Source organism: Melospiza georgiana, chromosome 1, assembly GCF_028018845.1.
Source record: "Melospiza georgiana isolate bMelGeo1 chromosome 1, bMelGeo1.pri, whole genome shotgun sequence".
Classification (NCBI taxonomy): Eukaryota; Metazoa; Chordata; class Aves; order Passeriformes; family Passerellidae; genus Melospiza; species Melospiza georgiana.
The window spans coordinates 137,800,968-137,820,136 of record NC_080430.1 but is presented as its reverse complement, the minus strand read 5'-3'; the positions used below and the strand labels follow the sequence as shown (position 1 = coordinate 137,820,136).

Below are 19,169 nucleotides of genomic sequence, written 5' to 3'. Positions count from 1 at the left end.
CTTCTCCTGTGCTCATGGCTCAACATCTGGATACTCACACCCCACTACAGCTGTATGTATTCCCAGCAGCCTTGAGAGCTATGCTGAAAAACCCACACTGCCATCTGCTTTATTTTGCTCTCCGAAATTAAAAAAAAAGAGAAAGATGTAATTCTATCCCTCTGCAAACATAATACTTCAATTTCACTTCTTTTTCTCTGCAGCACAAGGAAGGTAAAGATAGGAAATCAATACGTTCATAGAAAAAATAAACATCTAAAGTTCCCATAAGAGGAAGAAACTGCAGGGCTCTGGCTATAGATGTCTTAACAATGGCAGAACAGGTTGGATTAATGTGCTGAGGTAAAAGACTAACAAATAGAGAGGGATACACTGCTTTTAGAGTAAATGCTACAGATTATAGCACCCTTTTTTAGAAGCCACTGCACTCTGCAGCCAAAGCACAGGGAGGCTGCACATGGCCTTTGCACAGGAACTGTTCCTAAAAACCCCCAGCCCAGGAACGTGGGTGAGGAGTCCCTGCAGCCCTGCACTCCAGGAACTGGAGTCCTGAGTTTAAAACAAAAGCTGTTGGCATCAGCCAGGCAGCTCAAAGGCAGTTTCAGCTCTTGTTTTCTTCCCTGCCCCTGGGAGCAGGAACTTGCAGCACGGAAGGAGGAGACTGTGTCATAAAAAGGAGACAGGAAGGTGTCCAGTAGGCTCCGAGTCCTAAAGATAGCAATGAAACTAGCATAAGGGAAGGAGGAAATCACCCTCCCACATAAGAGGAAACCCCAAAATAAAACCTTTTGGCAGATGGTAAAGGCTTTAGTATTCAATAAAAAGAACGAGCTGCATGAGAATGCAAGAGAGCTTTAAAGGGGACAAAGAAAGCCCAAACAAAAGACATATTAAAAAACTTGTTTTTTTTCAGTCACCCTCCTGCATCACTATCCCATTTTTTGATAGGTTTTACTGGCTTTTCTATTTAATTGAAACTGTGTCCTAATTAATCATATGAAACAGAAGTTGTTTTCAGTAAGTTTTCTGAATGATAAGGTAAAAGTTCAGTTCCTAGTGGGCATTCCATATGGGGCTCTCAGCCTGGTCCCGGCCTTCCTGTCTAAGACTGGATCAGCTCCACAGAGGCACAAACAAGCAACAAATCCACAAGTAAACAAACAAAAAAACTTACTTAATATTTATGTCAGGCTCAACCATATCCAGATGAAAGAAGAACTCAGAGGACTAAGATCTGTCTAACTGCACTTATTAAAGCACTCGTGTCTGAGAAAAATTGCTGAAGTGAAGGTAAGTTATAAACCTATCCCAAGACAATATGTAAAATGCATCCATGTCTGCTTCTGACTAAAGAATTATTTAAATAACAACTGAAAAAAACCCCAAGACCCTTAACCCAGAATGTACAACTCCTTAAATGCTCACCTATGAACACCTAAGTGTTGCTTTAATTCTACTACCAGTGAATAGTAATTAGGCTTAATTTAAAAAAAGTTAATAAAAAGTAATAGAATATGAAAGATGATGTTATCACTTTCAGAAAAAAGTGCAATTTAAAGGCATAGCATAACCAGATTTTGCTAACAGATAGAGATAAAGAAATAAAATTACTATACTAAGGCAGTGCAAGTTTGCTGTCAAATTAGCAGTGGGAACATCACTTTGTTACAGTCTTGATTCTGAAAAGCATAAAGTAGGAAAAGCTACTGCCTACTTTTCCTCTGTTAAATTTAGGTGTCCTGAATTAAATGACAAGTCCTCCACCTTACAGAGGCAGGAATTCCAGAGGGCAATATATTGCACCTATCACAGGCACCTGTTTTAGAAGGGCACAGATGATCTCTGAGGGTGGGTTTTGTTCTTTGTTGATTATTTGAGGAATGTAAACAATGAAACATTCAACTGGACACTAAAGTTTTAGCTGGATAAAGTGTGACAGAGACTCTTCAAACTGCTTAAGCTAAAATACAGTATAATAGTTTTTATCTTTGATTATGGCACTTAGCATTGAGCATGACTATAAAGTATAAGATAAAAGTGCAGCTTTTACTTTCATTTCCAGCAGTGATTATGAAATTAGGATTGCAAATAACATAGGCAGTGCACATTGTCAAAGTAGTTTTTGAGACTAAGTAAAAAATATGTCTTATATAGTTAAGAAAAAAATTCTAAATACAATAAAATATCAAAACTGTATTTTTGATACAGTAAAACTGGCAAGAAGTTGTATTTTTCAATTTGACAAAGACTTATGCTGGGTTAGAGAGTAGAACCTTTATGTTTCTGTATTTGTGGTTTTAAGTTATGAAAAGGTTTATGGATTTGATTCAAAGGTCAACAAAGTCATTGGTACCCTTCACTGATTTGACTGGGCTTTACAGTCTCATGCTGTAGAGGAAAAATGGGGTTGATCCTGTTCTCATTTTCACTAGCTTCAATTTCTCTACAATCAATGGAGCATTACTCTTTCATTTGCCCACACAGAACCAAGAGCAAAGTTGAGCTCACCAATTTTCATAGGGAGGTAATTGGGATAAAACCAAATCATAGCTGGTGGCAGACATAAATTTAGATTCTTCTTACTAGAGAAGCTACTCTTGCTATTTGTTTACTGTGTTAGAATTGGTACAGAATAAATACACAAAGAGTAAGGGTCAGTTTTAAGTCAGCTAAAGACGTTCCCAAAGACTCTAGTCAAATTAATTATAAGCAGTAGAAACTTAAGGAAGATACTATTTTTAGGTGCTCCTAATTTCTAGAGACATCCCTGATAAAAGGAGTTTTCTTCTTGTCCCAGCATCTATTTTCCTTCCTCACTTAAATAGCCTGGGTTCTGAGCATCTGGATCAAAAGAAAATTGTAAAGAAATTTGTAAAGCACATATTCTCTCACACCAGATTATCCTGTGATCAGCTAAGCCATGTAGAAGTAAAGTAAAATTCCCACAGTGACATTTCCATTACTACAGAGAACCAAAAAGTTGTCAAGAACAGCAGTAACAGTATAATAGAGGAAAACATGAGTTGCTGACAAAGCAACAGTCACACATTTTACTGCTTATCACAGCAGCTGATATTTAAGAAGGGAGAAAGAAAACTTACCAACAAACAAATCTAGCAAGCAAATATCAGTAAAAAATAATAATTCACTGGAAAAGAGCTTATTAGGATTAGAAGAAAATAAACCACAATTTTTTTTCAATGCAATCTGAGATAAACCTCCACACCTAAAGGAAACATTTCTAGAAAAAGACAAAAAAGCTCACAGATCTGTCAATGAACGAAGATCCATCCTAGCAAAAAGACATTCATTGCCTTGATGGGCTGTGAGGGCTGGCTGCCTTTTGATGACCCTCAGAACCTTTCAGGTTTGAGCAGAGACATACAAAAGTCAACACTGTCAGTAGTCAGTGTCACAGAACCACTGTAACAGGATGGATGGGAGCCAGGCAGGCAGGCATTAAAGCAGCTCTGGAATCCAGAGAAAGATCTGGTCAGAACCTACCCAGGTGACAACTGATTTATCAGTGGGGCTTTAGAGGTAGAAGTATCCTTCCCTTCCTCTTTCCTATCTCTTTCATCTGAAATACAGTTTGTTTGCTTCCAAGTCTTTCAAGTTTAGACTGAGCATTATAACTGTTGTGATACTGGGAGTGATCAGTGCAGGGAATTTTCAAAGGTTTATCTGCATCCTTAATTGCCTGATACTTTTAAAAGCTGGTGCATTGTCTAAGATGACTGCTCCTTCCACCATCCAACATTCTTTAAATACTCATAAAATACAGCTGGACTATCCTGGCATCCTATGACAGACAATTAAAAGGAGCTGCTGAAAAGTGTTTCACATAGCTACACTCTCTGTAAAGAAAGTCTTCAGCAGACAACTGTAGTCTAACCAGCCCTCTGGTTAGACTATGGGAAAGTAAATAAAATAAAACTAGAGCAGGAGATATTAATTTCTTGGTCCAACTTTAACAACAATCCTCAGTTCCTCAGGAGTTCTTAACGGAATGAAAACCAAAAGAAATAGAGTAAGAAAGAAGGCTTTTCCTCTTTATTCCTAAGAAAGACTGGAATTACCTAACACTTGAAAGAACGAAGGAAATGTGACCACCATTCTCTCCCCATCTCTACCTCTGACATACGCCAAAGTGGAAAGAAAACAAAAAACACAGGACTTTGGTGGACTTAGAGGACTTTGGAGAATAAACTTTAAGAACAGAAGCTTTGCATCACTCCTTTTGCTGTGCAAGACTTTTTTTCTTTAAGATCTTTCTCTCAAAATCCAGCTCCTGAAAGTCCTACACAACAGGGCACTTTCAATGTAGAAAAGCAAGTGTCTGCTGACTGATGCTACCAGAAGTAAGCCTCTTAACTGGTCTCACTAAAGAAAGAATATGACAAAATTACTTGTTTCCAGGTCCAGGTGTTGGAGCTGCTTCAACTCCATCTCATTTCATGAATTGCCAGCTGATGGCAGCTGGGTGTGCCAGACAAATGGACTGGGAAGATGTGAATATTCTCTCTAGTGTAGAGGACTCAAAACTCCAAGACCATGGCAATGTACATGCCTTCAGACTGTGCTCAAGCTTGCAATGGAACCTTGACATGTCTTTTTGCTCACATACAAAAGTCTCTAACTTGCTTATCTCTACAGTTCCTGAGGAAAGAGATCCAGCTTTCTTGTGCAGCTGAACAAGTATGCCAAGTCAGAGTCTTGGCATGTTATACCAGGCTGGCTGGATATAACACACTGTGCCAATCCTGACCCTGAGTATTTTCTAATCAGGTTGTCTTCACGTGGAAGCCACTGATTAAGCCAAATGTACATAAACAAACTATTCCAACAATGTGGATAAACTTAACCAAGAATAAGCTCTAAAATGTGGATGAAAACTTAATGGGATTGAGGAGCTTCAGAACTGTGGTACTGCCAAGTACAAACTGCCTGAAACTCACCTTATCACTCTGACCCTGAGAAAAATAATCCAAGATTGACTCAATGCCCTCCAGGTTATACCTTTGGAAAAACAGAAGTTCTTACAGAGCTGCTCACTGCAGATTTTCTCAATGTATCTTTTCTTTGTATAGGTAACTTCTAATAATTCATGTGACTGGCATGCACTTTTACTGATAAAAATATTTTTCAATTTTAAGATCATACAATAGAACTGTTGTTGAACTGCCGACAGAGAAGCAAGTTATTTTAAAAACAACAATTCTCTGCCACATCTCCATTCACATTCCTGTTTCAAATCAAGGCTGCTGTATTTATGCTGTCATCTACTGGAATTAACACCAAAAACTTACAGGTGCTTCATGAGTACTTATGCTCTGTAGAGGTAAATAATGTGTTTTTTAAAATCTGCTCAGAATTTTGTTAGAAGTCAGAACTTGAATGTCAAGGACCATAAGACCATTGTTAATAGGCTTCAATTTATTATTTCATAGGAAATCAATTTCAATTAAAATACATTGAAATGGTGACTGGAAAAATTCTATAATATTGATCTTATGGGGGAACCAGCATAGTTAAAATTATTAATCATACTTGAGCATGTCATAAAACACTAGGCTAGTACCCATGCTTTATGATCAAGTCAAATAAAGGCTTTAAAATAACCCACCCTTTCCTTTGTGGAATATGCCAGAGATCTGCATACTGCTTAGTAAAAAAGAAACAGTTCATAACACTGCTGACTGCCTATGTATAACTAACTAAATGAAGGTGCTCTATCATATGAAGCATAAATGCCATTAGAAGTAAACTTTTATTTGAATAGAACCACATTCATTTTTAAAATTACAATACAGAAAAGCTTTTAAAGAATGTGAATGAAGAAAAAGAAAAGCTTTTAAATAAAACAGGTTCTTTCTACACAACACAGAAAAACAACTTCACAAAGGCATAAAAAGGAGAGGGTTTTTTCCTGCCTCCCTTGAATCTTTCCAGTAATTAGAAATTTTTATTGCACGGGCCATAAATGCTAGTAACAACAGGAAGAAAAATGCTTTTGAACTCTTTGGCAACACTCACCTTCAGGGATTCAAAACAGCAAAACTTTATTCTACATTTTCAAAAAAGCTTAAGTTAGTTTCATGTTTGTTGGAACTCTCAGTATTGTGAAGCACTTAACACACAGGACACATTCATGTAGGCACAGCAATACCAGTTCCATAAAATCAGCAGGATGATGTTACCAAAACCCATCTGAGTGAAGAGGACAATTCATCCAGCTTTCAGACCAAATTTTTCCTAGCGTGGGAGTTTACATCTAGGCTTAGCAAGTGGGAATTTATCTGATCCACATTCAGTCATCTACTGTGTAGACAAACACATCTGCCAACCATTGCAAGTGTCTGTAATAATCGATGGAGACAACAGGTGTAATTCATCTGATGTGTCTGAGGTGTGACTGCTGGATCTCAAATACAGAGGATGTGCAGCTACTGCTGCATGCACATGATAGTAGGATTGCCTACAGTCTCTGTGGAAGGCAGAATTGCCCAACTGAAGGCATGCCAAGTTAGGCTTTGGCACTTTTGTCACCACTGAGATTGCCAGTGATGATATTTTAGTTTGTAAAAAACTTCTTGTGAATTACTTGCTTCTTAAGACCGTGAGACAGATTCTCAATGGATACTAAAGAACGAGGTAGGGCAATACTCTTCCAAATGCACCAATTCTGAATGCTGGAGAGCCCAAGGGAATGGGACCACAGAGAGGGAACAGGATCTGGGGATCTGTCTAAACATCACCTACTACTGTTAGATGCCAAGTAGTGGGACAGAGGGATACGGATCCAACTGAGAATGGCATTTCTTGTCTGCTTGTTTCCAATGCTATACACTCAGTCTGACCAAAAAAAAAAGTGTAAATTGATGAAGACAGTCAGGATAGAAACAGAAGCACAGCAGTGAAAATTGCCATGTACTTTCTAACAGGTCAGAAGTATAGTTAGGGCTCTGATTTGCTCAGTTCTTTTATAAAAATCTATCAAAGGCATGAAGCAATAGGACAAGGGGTAGTGGCTTCAGACTGAAAAGAGGGTAGCTTTAGATTAAACATCAGGAAGAAATTCTTTACTGTGAGGGTGGTGAGGCACTGGAACAAGCTGCTCAGAGAAGCTGTGAATGCCCCATCCCTGGAGTTATTCAGGGCCACAGTGGATGGGGCTCTGAGAAACCTGGGCAAGTGGAAGGTGGCAGGATGTGCCTGTATGGCAGGAGGGTTGGACCTAGATGGTCTTAAGGTCCCTTCCAACCAGACAATTCTATGATGAATCCTAATTTTATTCTATGTCTGATTTCTGGAAAAATCTCATTAGAAATCATAATTATGTTACATTGTAAATGGCACCATCTTACAATATGGTTTATTTAAACTTTATGTGAAAGACTGTACCTATTCCTGGAATCCCTTTTACCAGCCTGTTCTTTGTGAATGGGTGAAAACAAGTGATTTCCACTGGCACTGATCACAAACAGCTGTTGTTAAATAACAGACTGACTGCGGAAAGCTTTCCTATTTAGCTAAAAGTCTTTCATGGCTGGCTGCAGTACAAACAGCAGTAGTTTACTTTTTTTAATAAACTTTGAGAAAAAATGGGGTTTTTTCTTTCCAATCTACATGAGTGAGAAAATACATACATACATACATACATACATACATACATATGTATATATATACATATATGTATGTATGTATGTATGTTTATACATATGTGTAATATATATATTTCCCAAACATTTAAGACATTATTGGGTATGCATTAGTTTTGCAGGACTAAACATTCCTGACCAAACTGACCAGCAGGCTGACTTCTGAGAAATTTGAAAAGCAGGAATGGAAAAAAACCAAATCTTGCAGTCATACAAAGCAGCTAATGCTATATTACCAGTAGACTGAGATGCAATACTATTTATAGAAACACATAAAAATGCAAGCACATCATAATATCATACAGCTAAAATCTTGCCAGACAAGTTCATCAATACAAATTTCATAGGTCCTATGTTTTCTTATTCATATTCTAAACTAATACACTACACATACTGAAGGACAATTCTGTGCTAAACCTATCCACAGTGCATTACAATGTATTGTCCAGTGTATTGGAACTTATTTTACCTGTCAGCTGAATCACTTGGTTATTTGATGTGAATATATATTAGCATCACAGCAATAGATTAAAGGTAACTAACAGTCCCACAGCAATACAATGGCCTTCCAGGGACCATTGACTGCATTGCAAAGTATACTCCTCAGGTTAGAAGCCAGACACTTGAAATTCAAGTAACTAAACCATAAATGGAACTTGATATTTATCATCACTCATGCATGTATATTAGATATTTTATCTTTGCTCAGATATACATTCCACATACAATATTGTGTCTCAGCTAAAACAAATGAAAACCATACAGAACCCTTCAGTGCACACTTGTAACGTGAAAAAAATATTTTCAGACATCTTTACAGTGCCTGAAGTCTGAAAAGCCTCTCATGAACAACCACGGCTTCTGATTCCAGAGCTACATCCTCTGTTAAGTGATGAAACTGTCCTTGACTGGAATGGGAAAAATACAACAAAGACTGCTCTTTTGTAGTCTAATGGGTGGCAAAGTCATTTCACAGTCTTGGAAAGCAGTGTTAAGAACAAGTGCAATGATTCCTACAGTTGTACAGGAAAAAAGGACATACAATAGAAAGGAGTAAAAGGGATATGGACATTTAGTGAAAATAAACCCATATTGAGAAGAAGGTTAAGATTTCTTTACCTGTAATCAGGCAATTTAGCATGCTGAGTTCTGGAACACAGTTTTCTTGCTCTGACAAGGATAAACTACTGTTATTGGGTAATTTCTGACAGTGCTTTCATGATACACTTTGTGTTCAACTCACAAGGTCTCTCAGACACTTTGAAGCATAACAGGAGTGCAGAGCAAAGGAAACTGGCTGGGAATTAAGCTTGCTGGAGCTCATCTGAAAGAGCAAGTATTTTTTTCTGTGCCTTAGACAGATGCCATGTATGCAGCATATGCAAGAAACAGTTGCATAGTACTCTGTGCTTCAGGAAGAAAGGCCCTTCCTGACTAGCTGGAAGCTTCAGGGTCAGGTGAAATAAAAAGATAAGATCAGAAAAATGAAAACAAAAGAAGTAATGTCTGGTAAGAAGATAGACAGTCAAGATTTCAAATGCTGCAGGCCTTGAAACAGCACAGGTATATGAAACCAAGGTTCCTTGTATGCCAAAACCTTGAGTCCCGAATGTACTACTCAGAATGTACTTTGCAGGGGTGACAAAGAAATGTGCTGATCTCAAGTAACATTTCTTCAAGGAACCTGAAGGACAACAGGCAGTAACAGTTCAGATACCACAGGATCCATAAAGTCTACAGGAGGGGGACAGCAAGCTGCAATTGCTTTCTCTTAACTTGTTGACCTTCTAGTCCTGTGCTTGGCAAGTTCCCATGTTCTCCAAATTTCTGACCACTCAAGCCCCTTTTCAGCCAGGTGTATAACTCCAAATCATTCATGCTGTTTACTGGAGTCACCTCAGAAAGAAAGGTCTTATGATGTGGGAAACCAGAAGATGGGACTGAGTCTAGTACTTTAAAGTCTTGGTTATGGAAAATTACAATAAATCTCACATGTAGTGATGAAACCTGGTATGACAGTGCTCAGGTTCCTCCCAGCTTTGATATCCATATGGACAAAGCAGATAGGGAGAAAAGGAAGTGGCATCATATTTCTGATAGACTGGGAGGGTTCCATGCCATATTTTCATCAAGCCTGCCTTTAGTACTAACAGGCTGATAATGCTGCCAAAATCCTAGTGAAACACTTCTGTTAAGGAGGGTTTCATGGTCCTGACTTACTCACCACACATATCCAGAAGGCAATGTTTCTGTTACAAAGATCCAACACTAGTACACAAGGCTCTCACTTGTTATTTGCTCAGTTATACAATCATAGAATATTTTAGACTGGAAGGAACCTTAAAGGTCATGCAGTTCCAAGTCCCCTGACATAGGCAGGAACAACTTGGACTAGACCAGGTTCCAATCTTGCACTGAACACTTCCAGGGATGAGGTAGCCACAGCTTCTTGGGGCAACCTATTCCAGTGCCTCACCAGCTACACATAAAGAATTTCTTCCTTACATCATATATAAACTTACTGTCTTTCACTTTGAAGCCACTACTCCTTGTCCTATCCTTGCCCTTGAAAAGTCTCTCTCCAGCTCCTTGTAGGTCACCTTTAGGTACTACAGAAGGCTGCTGTAAGGTCTTGTCTCTCCAGAACCTTTCCAGGCTGAGCAATCCCAACTCTCACAGCCTGTCTCTACAGAAGAGATGCTCCATCCCTCTGATCATCTGCATGGTCCTCATCTGTACTCACTCCAACAGCTCCATGTCCTTCTTCTCCAGGGCCCCAGAACTGGATGCAGCACTGCAGGTGGGGTCTCAGGAGAGCAAAGGAGAGGACAGAATCACCTTCCTTGGCCTGCTGGTCACACTGCCTTTGATGCAGCCCAGGACACGTTTGGCTCTCTGGGCCACAAGTGCACACTGCCAGTTCACACTGGGCATCTCATTAACCAACACTCCAAGCCCTTCTCCCCAGGGTTGCTTTCAATCCATGCTCCTCCCAGCCTGCATTTATGCTTTGCATCGTCCCAACCCAGGTGCAGGACTCTGCATTTGGCCTCACTGAGCATCATGAGGATTGCATGGGCCCACCTTTGCACCCTGACCAGGCCTCTCTAGATGGCATCTTTTCCCTCCAGAGTGTCAACAGCACCACACAGTTTGGTGCCTATGGCTGAGGGTGCACTGGATCCCACTGTCCATGCCACTGACAAAGATGTCAAACAGTGCCAGTCCCAATGCCAATGCCGATGAATGACACTCACCACTGGTCCCCACTTGGGACATTGAGCCATTGACCACATCTCTTTCAGTGTGACCATCCAGCCAATTCCTTATCCATCCATCAAAACCATGTCCGTCCGTCCGTCCGTCCATCCATCCATCCATCCATCCATCCATCCATCCATCCATCCATCCATCCATCCCATGTCTCTCCAATTTAAAGAAAAGGATGTCATGTGGGACAGTCTCAAATGCTTTGCACAAGTCCAGTTAGATTTACCAGTTGCTCTTTCCTTACCCATCAGCCCTGCAACCCCATCATAGAAGGCCATCAAACCTGCTTACCTCCTGTGTGCCTCAGCACAGTTTCCAGAAGGATCTGTGCTCAGGAATACACTCAGAACAGGTAGCTTGGTGCTAGTGAGAGCTGCAGACTGAGCTCTGGGTGGCAGGAGAGGGGCTGAGACCTGGCACAGACCCCTTGCACAGCAAAGGGCCCAGGGACCTGTGGCACCAGCCAGGTGACTCAGAGCCACAGCAGGAGCCAGTGACTCAGCAGGAAGAGCCCAGACCTTCCCCTGTATCATAAGGATACAGAAGCCCAGGGTTTCCTTTGTTCCAAAAGCAGCAGCTTGAGCTGTTATTTTGTTGCTGTACTATGATAAAGCTATTTAAAGAATTCTGAGGTCTGAGACTACTATGGGAAACCCTGGGCTGAGCTGGTAAGGAAACCTTGTTTGCCTGTGAGAGTGGTGTGTGTGTAGGGAGTCAAGCTGTGCACACATCAGCCTGGAGCCACCCACTGTGGAGGTGCTTTGCTTCCAGCCCTGAAATCTCTGGTAGCAAGAGTGTGACTGCCCAAGAATGGTCAGACAGAAAAGTTTCTTTAACATCTGTTCCATGATCTTGCTGGGCACAGAGGTGAGACTGACCACCCAGTAGTTTCCCCAGTCTTCCTTTATTCTGTTTTTAAAAATTAAGGTTCCCATCACTGGAACTTGACTGGACTGCCACAACTTCTCAAATACAATGGATAGTGGCACTGCCACTTCATCTGTCCCTTGGGACCTGTGGATACACCTCATCAGGTCCCACAGACTTGTGCACCTTCAGGTTCCTTAGGTGTACTTGATCCTGATCTCCTACAACTGGCTCTTCATTCTCCCAGCCCCTGCCTTTGCCTTCTATGGCTGGAGAACTTGCCAGTGAAAACTGAGGCAAAAAATTTGTTGAGCACCTCAGCTTTCTCCATGTCCTGGGTAAGCACATCTCCCATATCTTCCAGAGAAGACTCACATTCACCCTAGTCTTGCTTTTATCACTGGTGCACCTATAGAAGATTTTCCTGTTCCTGCTGACATCTCTGGGCAGCTTTAATTCTATCAGAGATTTAGCTTTCCTAACCTGATTCCTGCTTCTTACTTTCTCAGCATTTCTCCCAGGCAACCTGTTCTTGCTTCTAGTCTCTGTAAGGCTTCCTTTTTGTGTTTGAGTTTGACCAGGAGCTCCTCATTTACCCATGCAGGCATTATGGCATTTTTTGCCTTAGTTTTTTATTGTTAGGATGCATCATTCATGAATTTAGATGCAGATGAGATGCAACTCTGAAAGCCCTTTAATTTCCCTTCTGGAAGAATACAGTGCTAGGGTACCTTAACAGGTTTTGAATAGGACCATTCTGGAAATGGGAGGGTGGGAGGGTGGGAGGGAGGGAGGGAATCAGTGCTACTGGGACTCCCATTGGGCACATATGTATTTCAGCAACCGAGCGTCAGCGCAGGATGAGCAGAAAACTTAGTCAAGAAATAATTTCAACAGGTATCAACTGCCGAGAAGATTTTCAATGAAGCACAAAGATTTATTCTAACATGTTTTGCTAGGAGGAGAAATACTGTCCTGGCAGTATATTCAAGTAGCACTTCTGTCTTATATGAAACTCAGAGAGGAATTTAGAAGGGGGCCTAACATCATTGTAAATGCAGGTTATCATTTAATCCAAATCCAAAAATGCTTCTCAAGCTCAGCCCTGTGAGCAGATTGCTGTCTGTGGATACTTTGCAGAGAAACACACACAGCACTGTTGTACCACTTTGAGGAGTGTCCTCTCTGCTAGCCCAAAGCAGGACTCACATTGAAAAATCTCAGAATAACTTCTTCCTTCTCTGTGTAGTTATGTAAGGCTTTTTATAAAAAAATGATCTTTCAACTCAGGCTTACAGTGATAACAGTATAATAATGGTGTTTCCAACAGTGTGCAGCTCTCCCCAAGAGATGTTGGAAGATATTTTGTCAAATTAGTTCCTCAACATCACTAAGTCTGGGGAAAAAAGCACAGATCAGTAGTTGGGCCTGTGCCCTTCTACCCTAGTGGAGGCTGGAATAGTGTTTCTACCAATAATAGCCTCAATCAGGCAATCAAGCAGCTCTTGCTCCAAAGAAAAGTCTTCCTAAAACTCAAGACAAGACTTCAATTACACAATCACATACTATTCTGGCTTTAAGAGACTGGATGGTGTGTCTTGAATGAAGAAGAATGAAATGGGTTTAAGTCACTTTCTACTCCTGAAACAGGAGTAGAAAAGAATGCTATTGAGTTTTTAAAATGAGGTTAACTTTCTCTGCAGACAACAGGACACAAAGCCACTTAAAATATCTGGTAACTATTATATAATGCTTTTTTAAAACTTTCCCTGTTCGATCCAGCTTCAACTGGCGTATGTACTAAAGTCAGTGGAAGTCTTTTTGCTGACATCAATGAGTTCTGAATTAGGACCTCAATACTTGCAACCCAGCTTGTGTGCTGCATTAATTCAGAAATGGGTTTTAACAGATTCTTTCACCTAACAGTCTCCTGAGCTGTGCACTGAGAGACAGAGGGCTTTTTTTTCCCCTCTTTCTGGAGGACAGCAAGGCACAGCATAGCAATAGCTACAGTGTGATCTGAACTTTGTGAGTGCAATTTCCAAAAGGCAGAAACAGCTTTTCACAGGAAAAATGTTCTGTAAGTGTTAAACAAAACAAAACAAAACAAAACAAAACAAAACAAAACAAAACAAAACAAGTTACAGAAAGCTATTCCAGTAACAACCTGGACCAGGAACATATAAATCATAATAAGAATATGAGTGGACACAGTTTGGAGAAAGGCGACAACCACTTCTGGAGAACAACTGACATACCAAGAGCTTTACAAGTTGTACTGTGGTATAGAAATAATATATTAACCTTAGTACTGCCATCAAGCACTTCCAGTGGACACACACTCCAGCTTGGTGTAAATGAGGTGATAAGGGACCAGAGTACTGCTGTCATCCTGTCACTCACTGCTCCCCCACCCTGGAATCATACAATTAACACAGCTTTGCTGCACAGGTGAATGTTCTTATAAACTGTTGTTCTGCTCATAACTTCAGCTCCATTTAAGATGATGAAAGTAAACAGTTTTGGTTCCCCTATCTTTTTAAAAAAAGAGTCTGCTTAAGCATTCTGTTTTTATTCACCTGGGAGATGCCTGTTTTCACATTATCCTTGGTGGACCAATAGCACATGAAGATTATTGGCTTTCAGACAAGAGGTTTTACAGTCCATCAGGTCCATTCACAGATTTGTTTTTTAAAATGGTACTTGTGTATAGTTTTACTGATATGAGTTTGGATTAGTGCCACTGTTTTCTTCCTCACAAGGACAAAAAGCTCTTGCTCCCTCACACAGCCATTCCCAGCTGAGCTCTGGAACACAGGGCAACCACAAGCTCTTGTGGCTGGTGGTCACACCAGCGGCCGCCCAACCCTACAAACCACAGCTTTGAATGCAGCCTGTTTTGTGTCTCTGAGCTGACCCACCCCACCACCAGCGGTGGGCACTGGCTCACGTGGTTACACTGTAACAGACCCCAGCAAAGCAAGGAATAAATTCTTCTGACACAAGTTCTCAGGCCCAGCCATTTCCCCAAGGATATATTGGAGTGGCTCTGAAGTGCAGCACAATGGCCAACACCATCATGGGGAAGACAGCCAGAGCTGCAGACCTCCAGCTTTTTGCCAAGCCTTTGCTGCCTTTCACAAAGCACACGATGTCCTGCCCTTGCGGGTTCAGAGTACATGAGAACATTCCCTGTACACACACACTGCATTAAACACACATCCTGGCTGTCCTTCACAGCCCAGCACGTTTATTCCTTCTCTTACCAAAGTCCAAATTTGCATCCTCAACTGCATGGGCAAAGAATGCAGCATCAAAGGATGCTGCCCTGAACTCCTTGCAATGGGGATCACTGCTGCCTGAGTGAGCCCAAGTCATACACCAGTTATGTGTCCAGAGAAGAACCAGACAGAAACAATTCACATCACAGGAAATACATCGTCCTCAATGTCATATACAAGTCTGTGCAGGAATCTCTCTGGACAGCAGTGATCAACTGATGCAAGTTTATAGCTAATGTGTCTTCATTGTCCCATATCAATCAAATCCCAACTTCCATAAGCAGGCCCATAACAGTGATGGTGGATGACCTGAACTTTGCAGTCCATCAAACTCTCAAGTAACATTCGAGATGCAGTGGAAGAGAGAACCTGGCCAACACTGAAGAAAAGGATGTAGGAATAATGGATGAGTGGATAAAGGGAAAAAGAAGAGTTCTTAACATCTGAGGAAGACATTCATGCTTCAGCATGACATGACACAAGATGAGGTGAGCTTCTATTAACAGCTCATGGAAAAACAAAGGAACCCTAAAACTGCATCACAATCCACAAGACACCCAGCCTGAAGAAACAATTCAGTTGAGACTTCAGCTCTTTCAGATAAAATGCAGCTTATTCAACTAATCAAAGTTTTCCCTATGAGCACAGTGAGCAAGGCTTAATTAGGAACATAATGTAATGTGTGAAGGACATTTTGTTAAAAATACACTGCATGTACTGAGGAACTCTTCTTTTTTTCATACAGTGTGACATACAACAGGCACTGAACCAAAACACCACAGAAATATGTGGTTTATGCTATCCCACTGGACTACCAAACAACATTTAACATAAAGTATTGCAGATATATAGTAGAGGATGTCTAAATGTTCCTTTACAGTATTGCCACAATAACTGCTTTTCTTTCATGTTACCACAGCCATTACTAGAGAGCTAACACCAAAAGTCATCATAAAGAATGTCTAAACCTCATTTGGAAAATATATATAACCTCTTTTGTTACTCCTTCTTCTCTGTGTTCTAATCTAGACTTAATATTAAACCCAGCTTTGTTTTTTCTTAGCAGTAAAAATTAGACGCAACTCTATTCAAGTCAATACAATTATTTCAACATGAAGAAGGAATCAGCCATCTGCAAAAAACAGTCTAACAGGTAATTTTCCACTGACAGCTCTTACCATAAAACAGGTGACAGAAACGACACTGTTTCATCTAACACTGAAAGTAAACAATTAATGCAAAATGGACAATGCTTTTAAAGACAATAGGTCTTCCATCTATGCCCTTAATACATAATTATTTTCATCTTAGTAAGCAGACACTTAGGAAGGATCACCATCAAATTATAGATGGAGCCTATTAATCACACAAAACAGGCAGCTGAATATCTCTATTTATTTATGCATTATTTTACTTTTTGATCCCCCCCTTGGAAAGCATGTGGAATCTATGAGGCATTTTCATGCATCATTTCTTGTAGAAGAACATCAAGTCACCTTTTTTGCCCTCAGGCAAACTTCTCTTATCTGATCTCAGTAACTGTCCATATCAAAAACATTTTCCATACCTTGTGTAAGCAGCTGGAGGTTTCGGACTTCTTCTCTCACCTTCAGCTGAAGGACTTGCTGCAGAATGTGCTGTCTCAGGCTTTCCTGGGCAATGCCCATTCGTTCAAGCTTTTTGTCAGTAAGTCTCAGCAAAGCACGGCCTGGAAGAAAAAGCCAAGATGAAAAATCACCCAAGAATTTCCATTAGTGCAATAGGCTCACTCTGACACGATAATTCACTACATAAAAAATTCTCAGCCCTGAAATACCTTATTCTGAGCAGACATTGTTCCATCTGTTAGGTACTCCCTTACTGTTAGAGACCTATGTGCTACTCCTCCCTTTTCTATTGTTTTTCTCTATTGTTCAGGTGCTTTGTGAGATACAGGCGTGTAAAAGAGGAATCTTGTGTCATTTTAGACAGCCAGTTGCTGTTCTTAAGGGCCAGTTGTTCTCCCATGGGAAGGACAACCCCTGTAAGTCTACAACTGACATAGGTCCCTAAATAGACTCTCACCTATTTTCAAACATCATGTCAAGAAATGAGTGAAAACCAATGACTGTGGGTTTTACAAATTAAATCAATTTAAGATATATCAGTGATGAATACTGTTGCAATTCAGATATGTCTATAGTTTACCAGCACCATTTCCCAGGATGGTTCTGTACTTCATGGTTCAGACTTCCAAATCCCTCTTAACAATAAACTGTCACAGCAAAATTGGGAAAAAACCCCCAGAGATTTCTATCAGTTATATCTAAAACATTCCCAAAAAAATATTTTGTCCAACTATAAAAAACCATCTGCCTATGGTCTTTGCAGGCATTCACTCCCAGTTTGTGACTTATCTTAAGCATTAGGTAATGTTGAAATACAGCTCCAGGCAGATTGTAGATGTTAAAAAAATCAAACAATCTACAATTCTGCTAGTGGAACTCTGACTCCATCTTTTGGGTATGGCTGTGCTATAAATAAACAGGAGCAAGGCTGTACCCTGGCTGAGCCAACAATAAGGAATTATTTGAACCAAGCAGAGAACTAAAGCATCACGCAGAATTTTACCCTAGGAAGAAAATGAAAACTTACTCTCTTTGGCCTTGCCCACTGCTGTGAGGTAGTACAGGGAGGAGTGTTGTGCAGCCTCCTACTGACTCTTGATTGCCACTATGCACATTTGCTATCTAAAGGTGCCCTGGCCAATGAAAACAAATCAAACTGGAGCTACATGGATACTACCTTGAAAATTACATGTTTGGTTCACTTTCTTAAACAGGTTCAACTTTTTACTTCCTCAGTTTTTTAATTATGAAAAATCCCATCTTTGACTTCTCAGGCCTTATTCTGAAACCAGGAGAAGAAAGCAAAGAACAAGTTATTCCCTCTGCAACACAGCAGCCTCTGTGCTACCATTACTGTGGCTTTGGATGAATGCTACAATTTAGCTCATTAGAAAGTGTTACTCAACACAGCAAGATAAGGCCCTTATTCAAGTCTTTCATTTCAAACTAGCAAGGAGTAGAGAATTTTTATAATTATTTTAATTAAAAAATTTAAGATAAATGCTAGAAATGTAAAGAGGCACCGAATATCTGCCCCAAACCAAGGAGTTAGCAGCATGCCTTTCACAAACTGCTATATTTCACTCACAAGCAGATCCACAGGATCTTGATATGACACAATGTAAAGTACTGGGATATTACTATTAATAAAGCAAGATGTTATTGATCAGATAAAAATGACAGCATTCATAGATTTTCAGTCCTTCTGCATCTCTCAAACACTACACATTACAATGGATGACCTTTTGACTAGGAAACCTTTCTTTGAAATCACAGACAAGAAGAATTCTAAGGGTTAATGTAATAACAAACTATTGAATTTAAGTCTCTTGCAGATCAATGCCAGCTGTCCAATTCTTCTGGTGATAAAGGCAGCAATAATGACTTCAATTTTTATATTGTCTTATCACACTAAAATATCTTAAAGCAATTTATAAAGGATGTACAACAGTTCAAGAGTATGGTCTGTAATGTCAAATTAGCAACTGAAAGCAAATAAAAATACAAGACACCAGTTTAAAGAGTGCCAACACATGTCATCTTAGGGCAGTGAGTCAGCAACAGCAATAGGAAAGGACAGACAGAGACCATGCATCTCAGCCAGTGCCCTCCACCTCTTCTTGGCCATAGACAGTCATTACTCTTTCCTTCCTCTGGGCAACTCTTTAGTTCATATTCAAATCGTTTTTCTACCCCAGCCACTGCCTTTGGAAGTTGAGTGTGCACTAAACAGAGATGTCTCTTTTCAACTCTTTGCATGTCAGTTCTTCTGCTGCTTAGGCTCAAAGCACGATGCTATTGACTCATACTCTCTGTAGCAGCTTGCACAAATTGCCTTAAATTAACTCTTTCTTGCACCAAATCCAAAGTGACATGTCGAGGCAATGATGAGGTGAGAAAGCAAACATCCAAATGTGGCATTTCAAGCAGGCACTAAAGGACCTGATTGTGAAAATTCAATCCTCCTCATACCTTCTCTCCCC

The 19,169-nt window shown here is 40.3% G+C and overlaps 1 protein-coding gene across 1 annotated transcript in view; it reads right to left on the bottom strand.

Annotated features, from left to right (window-relative positions):
- Nucleotides 1-19,169, bottom strand: part of SAMD12 (sterile alpha motif domain containing 12) — a 168,207-nt gene that overhangs the window by 69,222 nt on the left and 79,816 nt on the right. Inside the window, exon 4 of the mRNA XM_058020316.1 lies at nucleotides 16,647-16,787. Coding sequence (XP_057876299.1) covers nucleotides 16,647-16,787 — 141 coding nt within the window. The remainder of the gene's footprint in view (nucleotides 1-16,646; nucleotides 16,788-19,169) is intronic.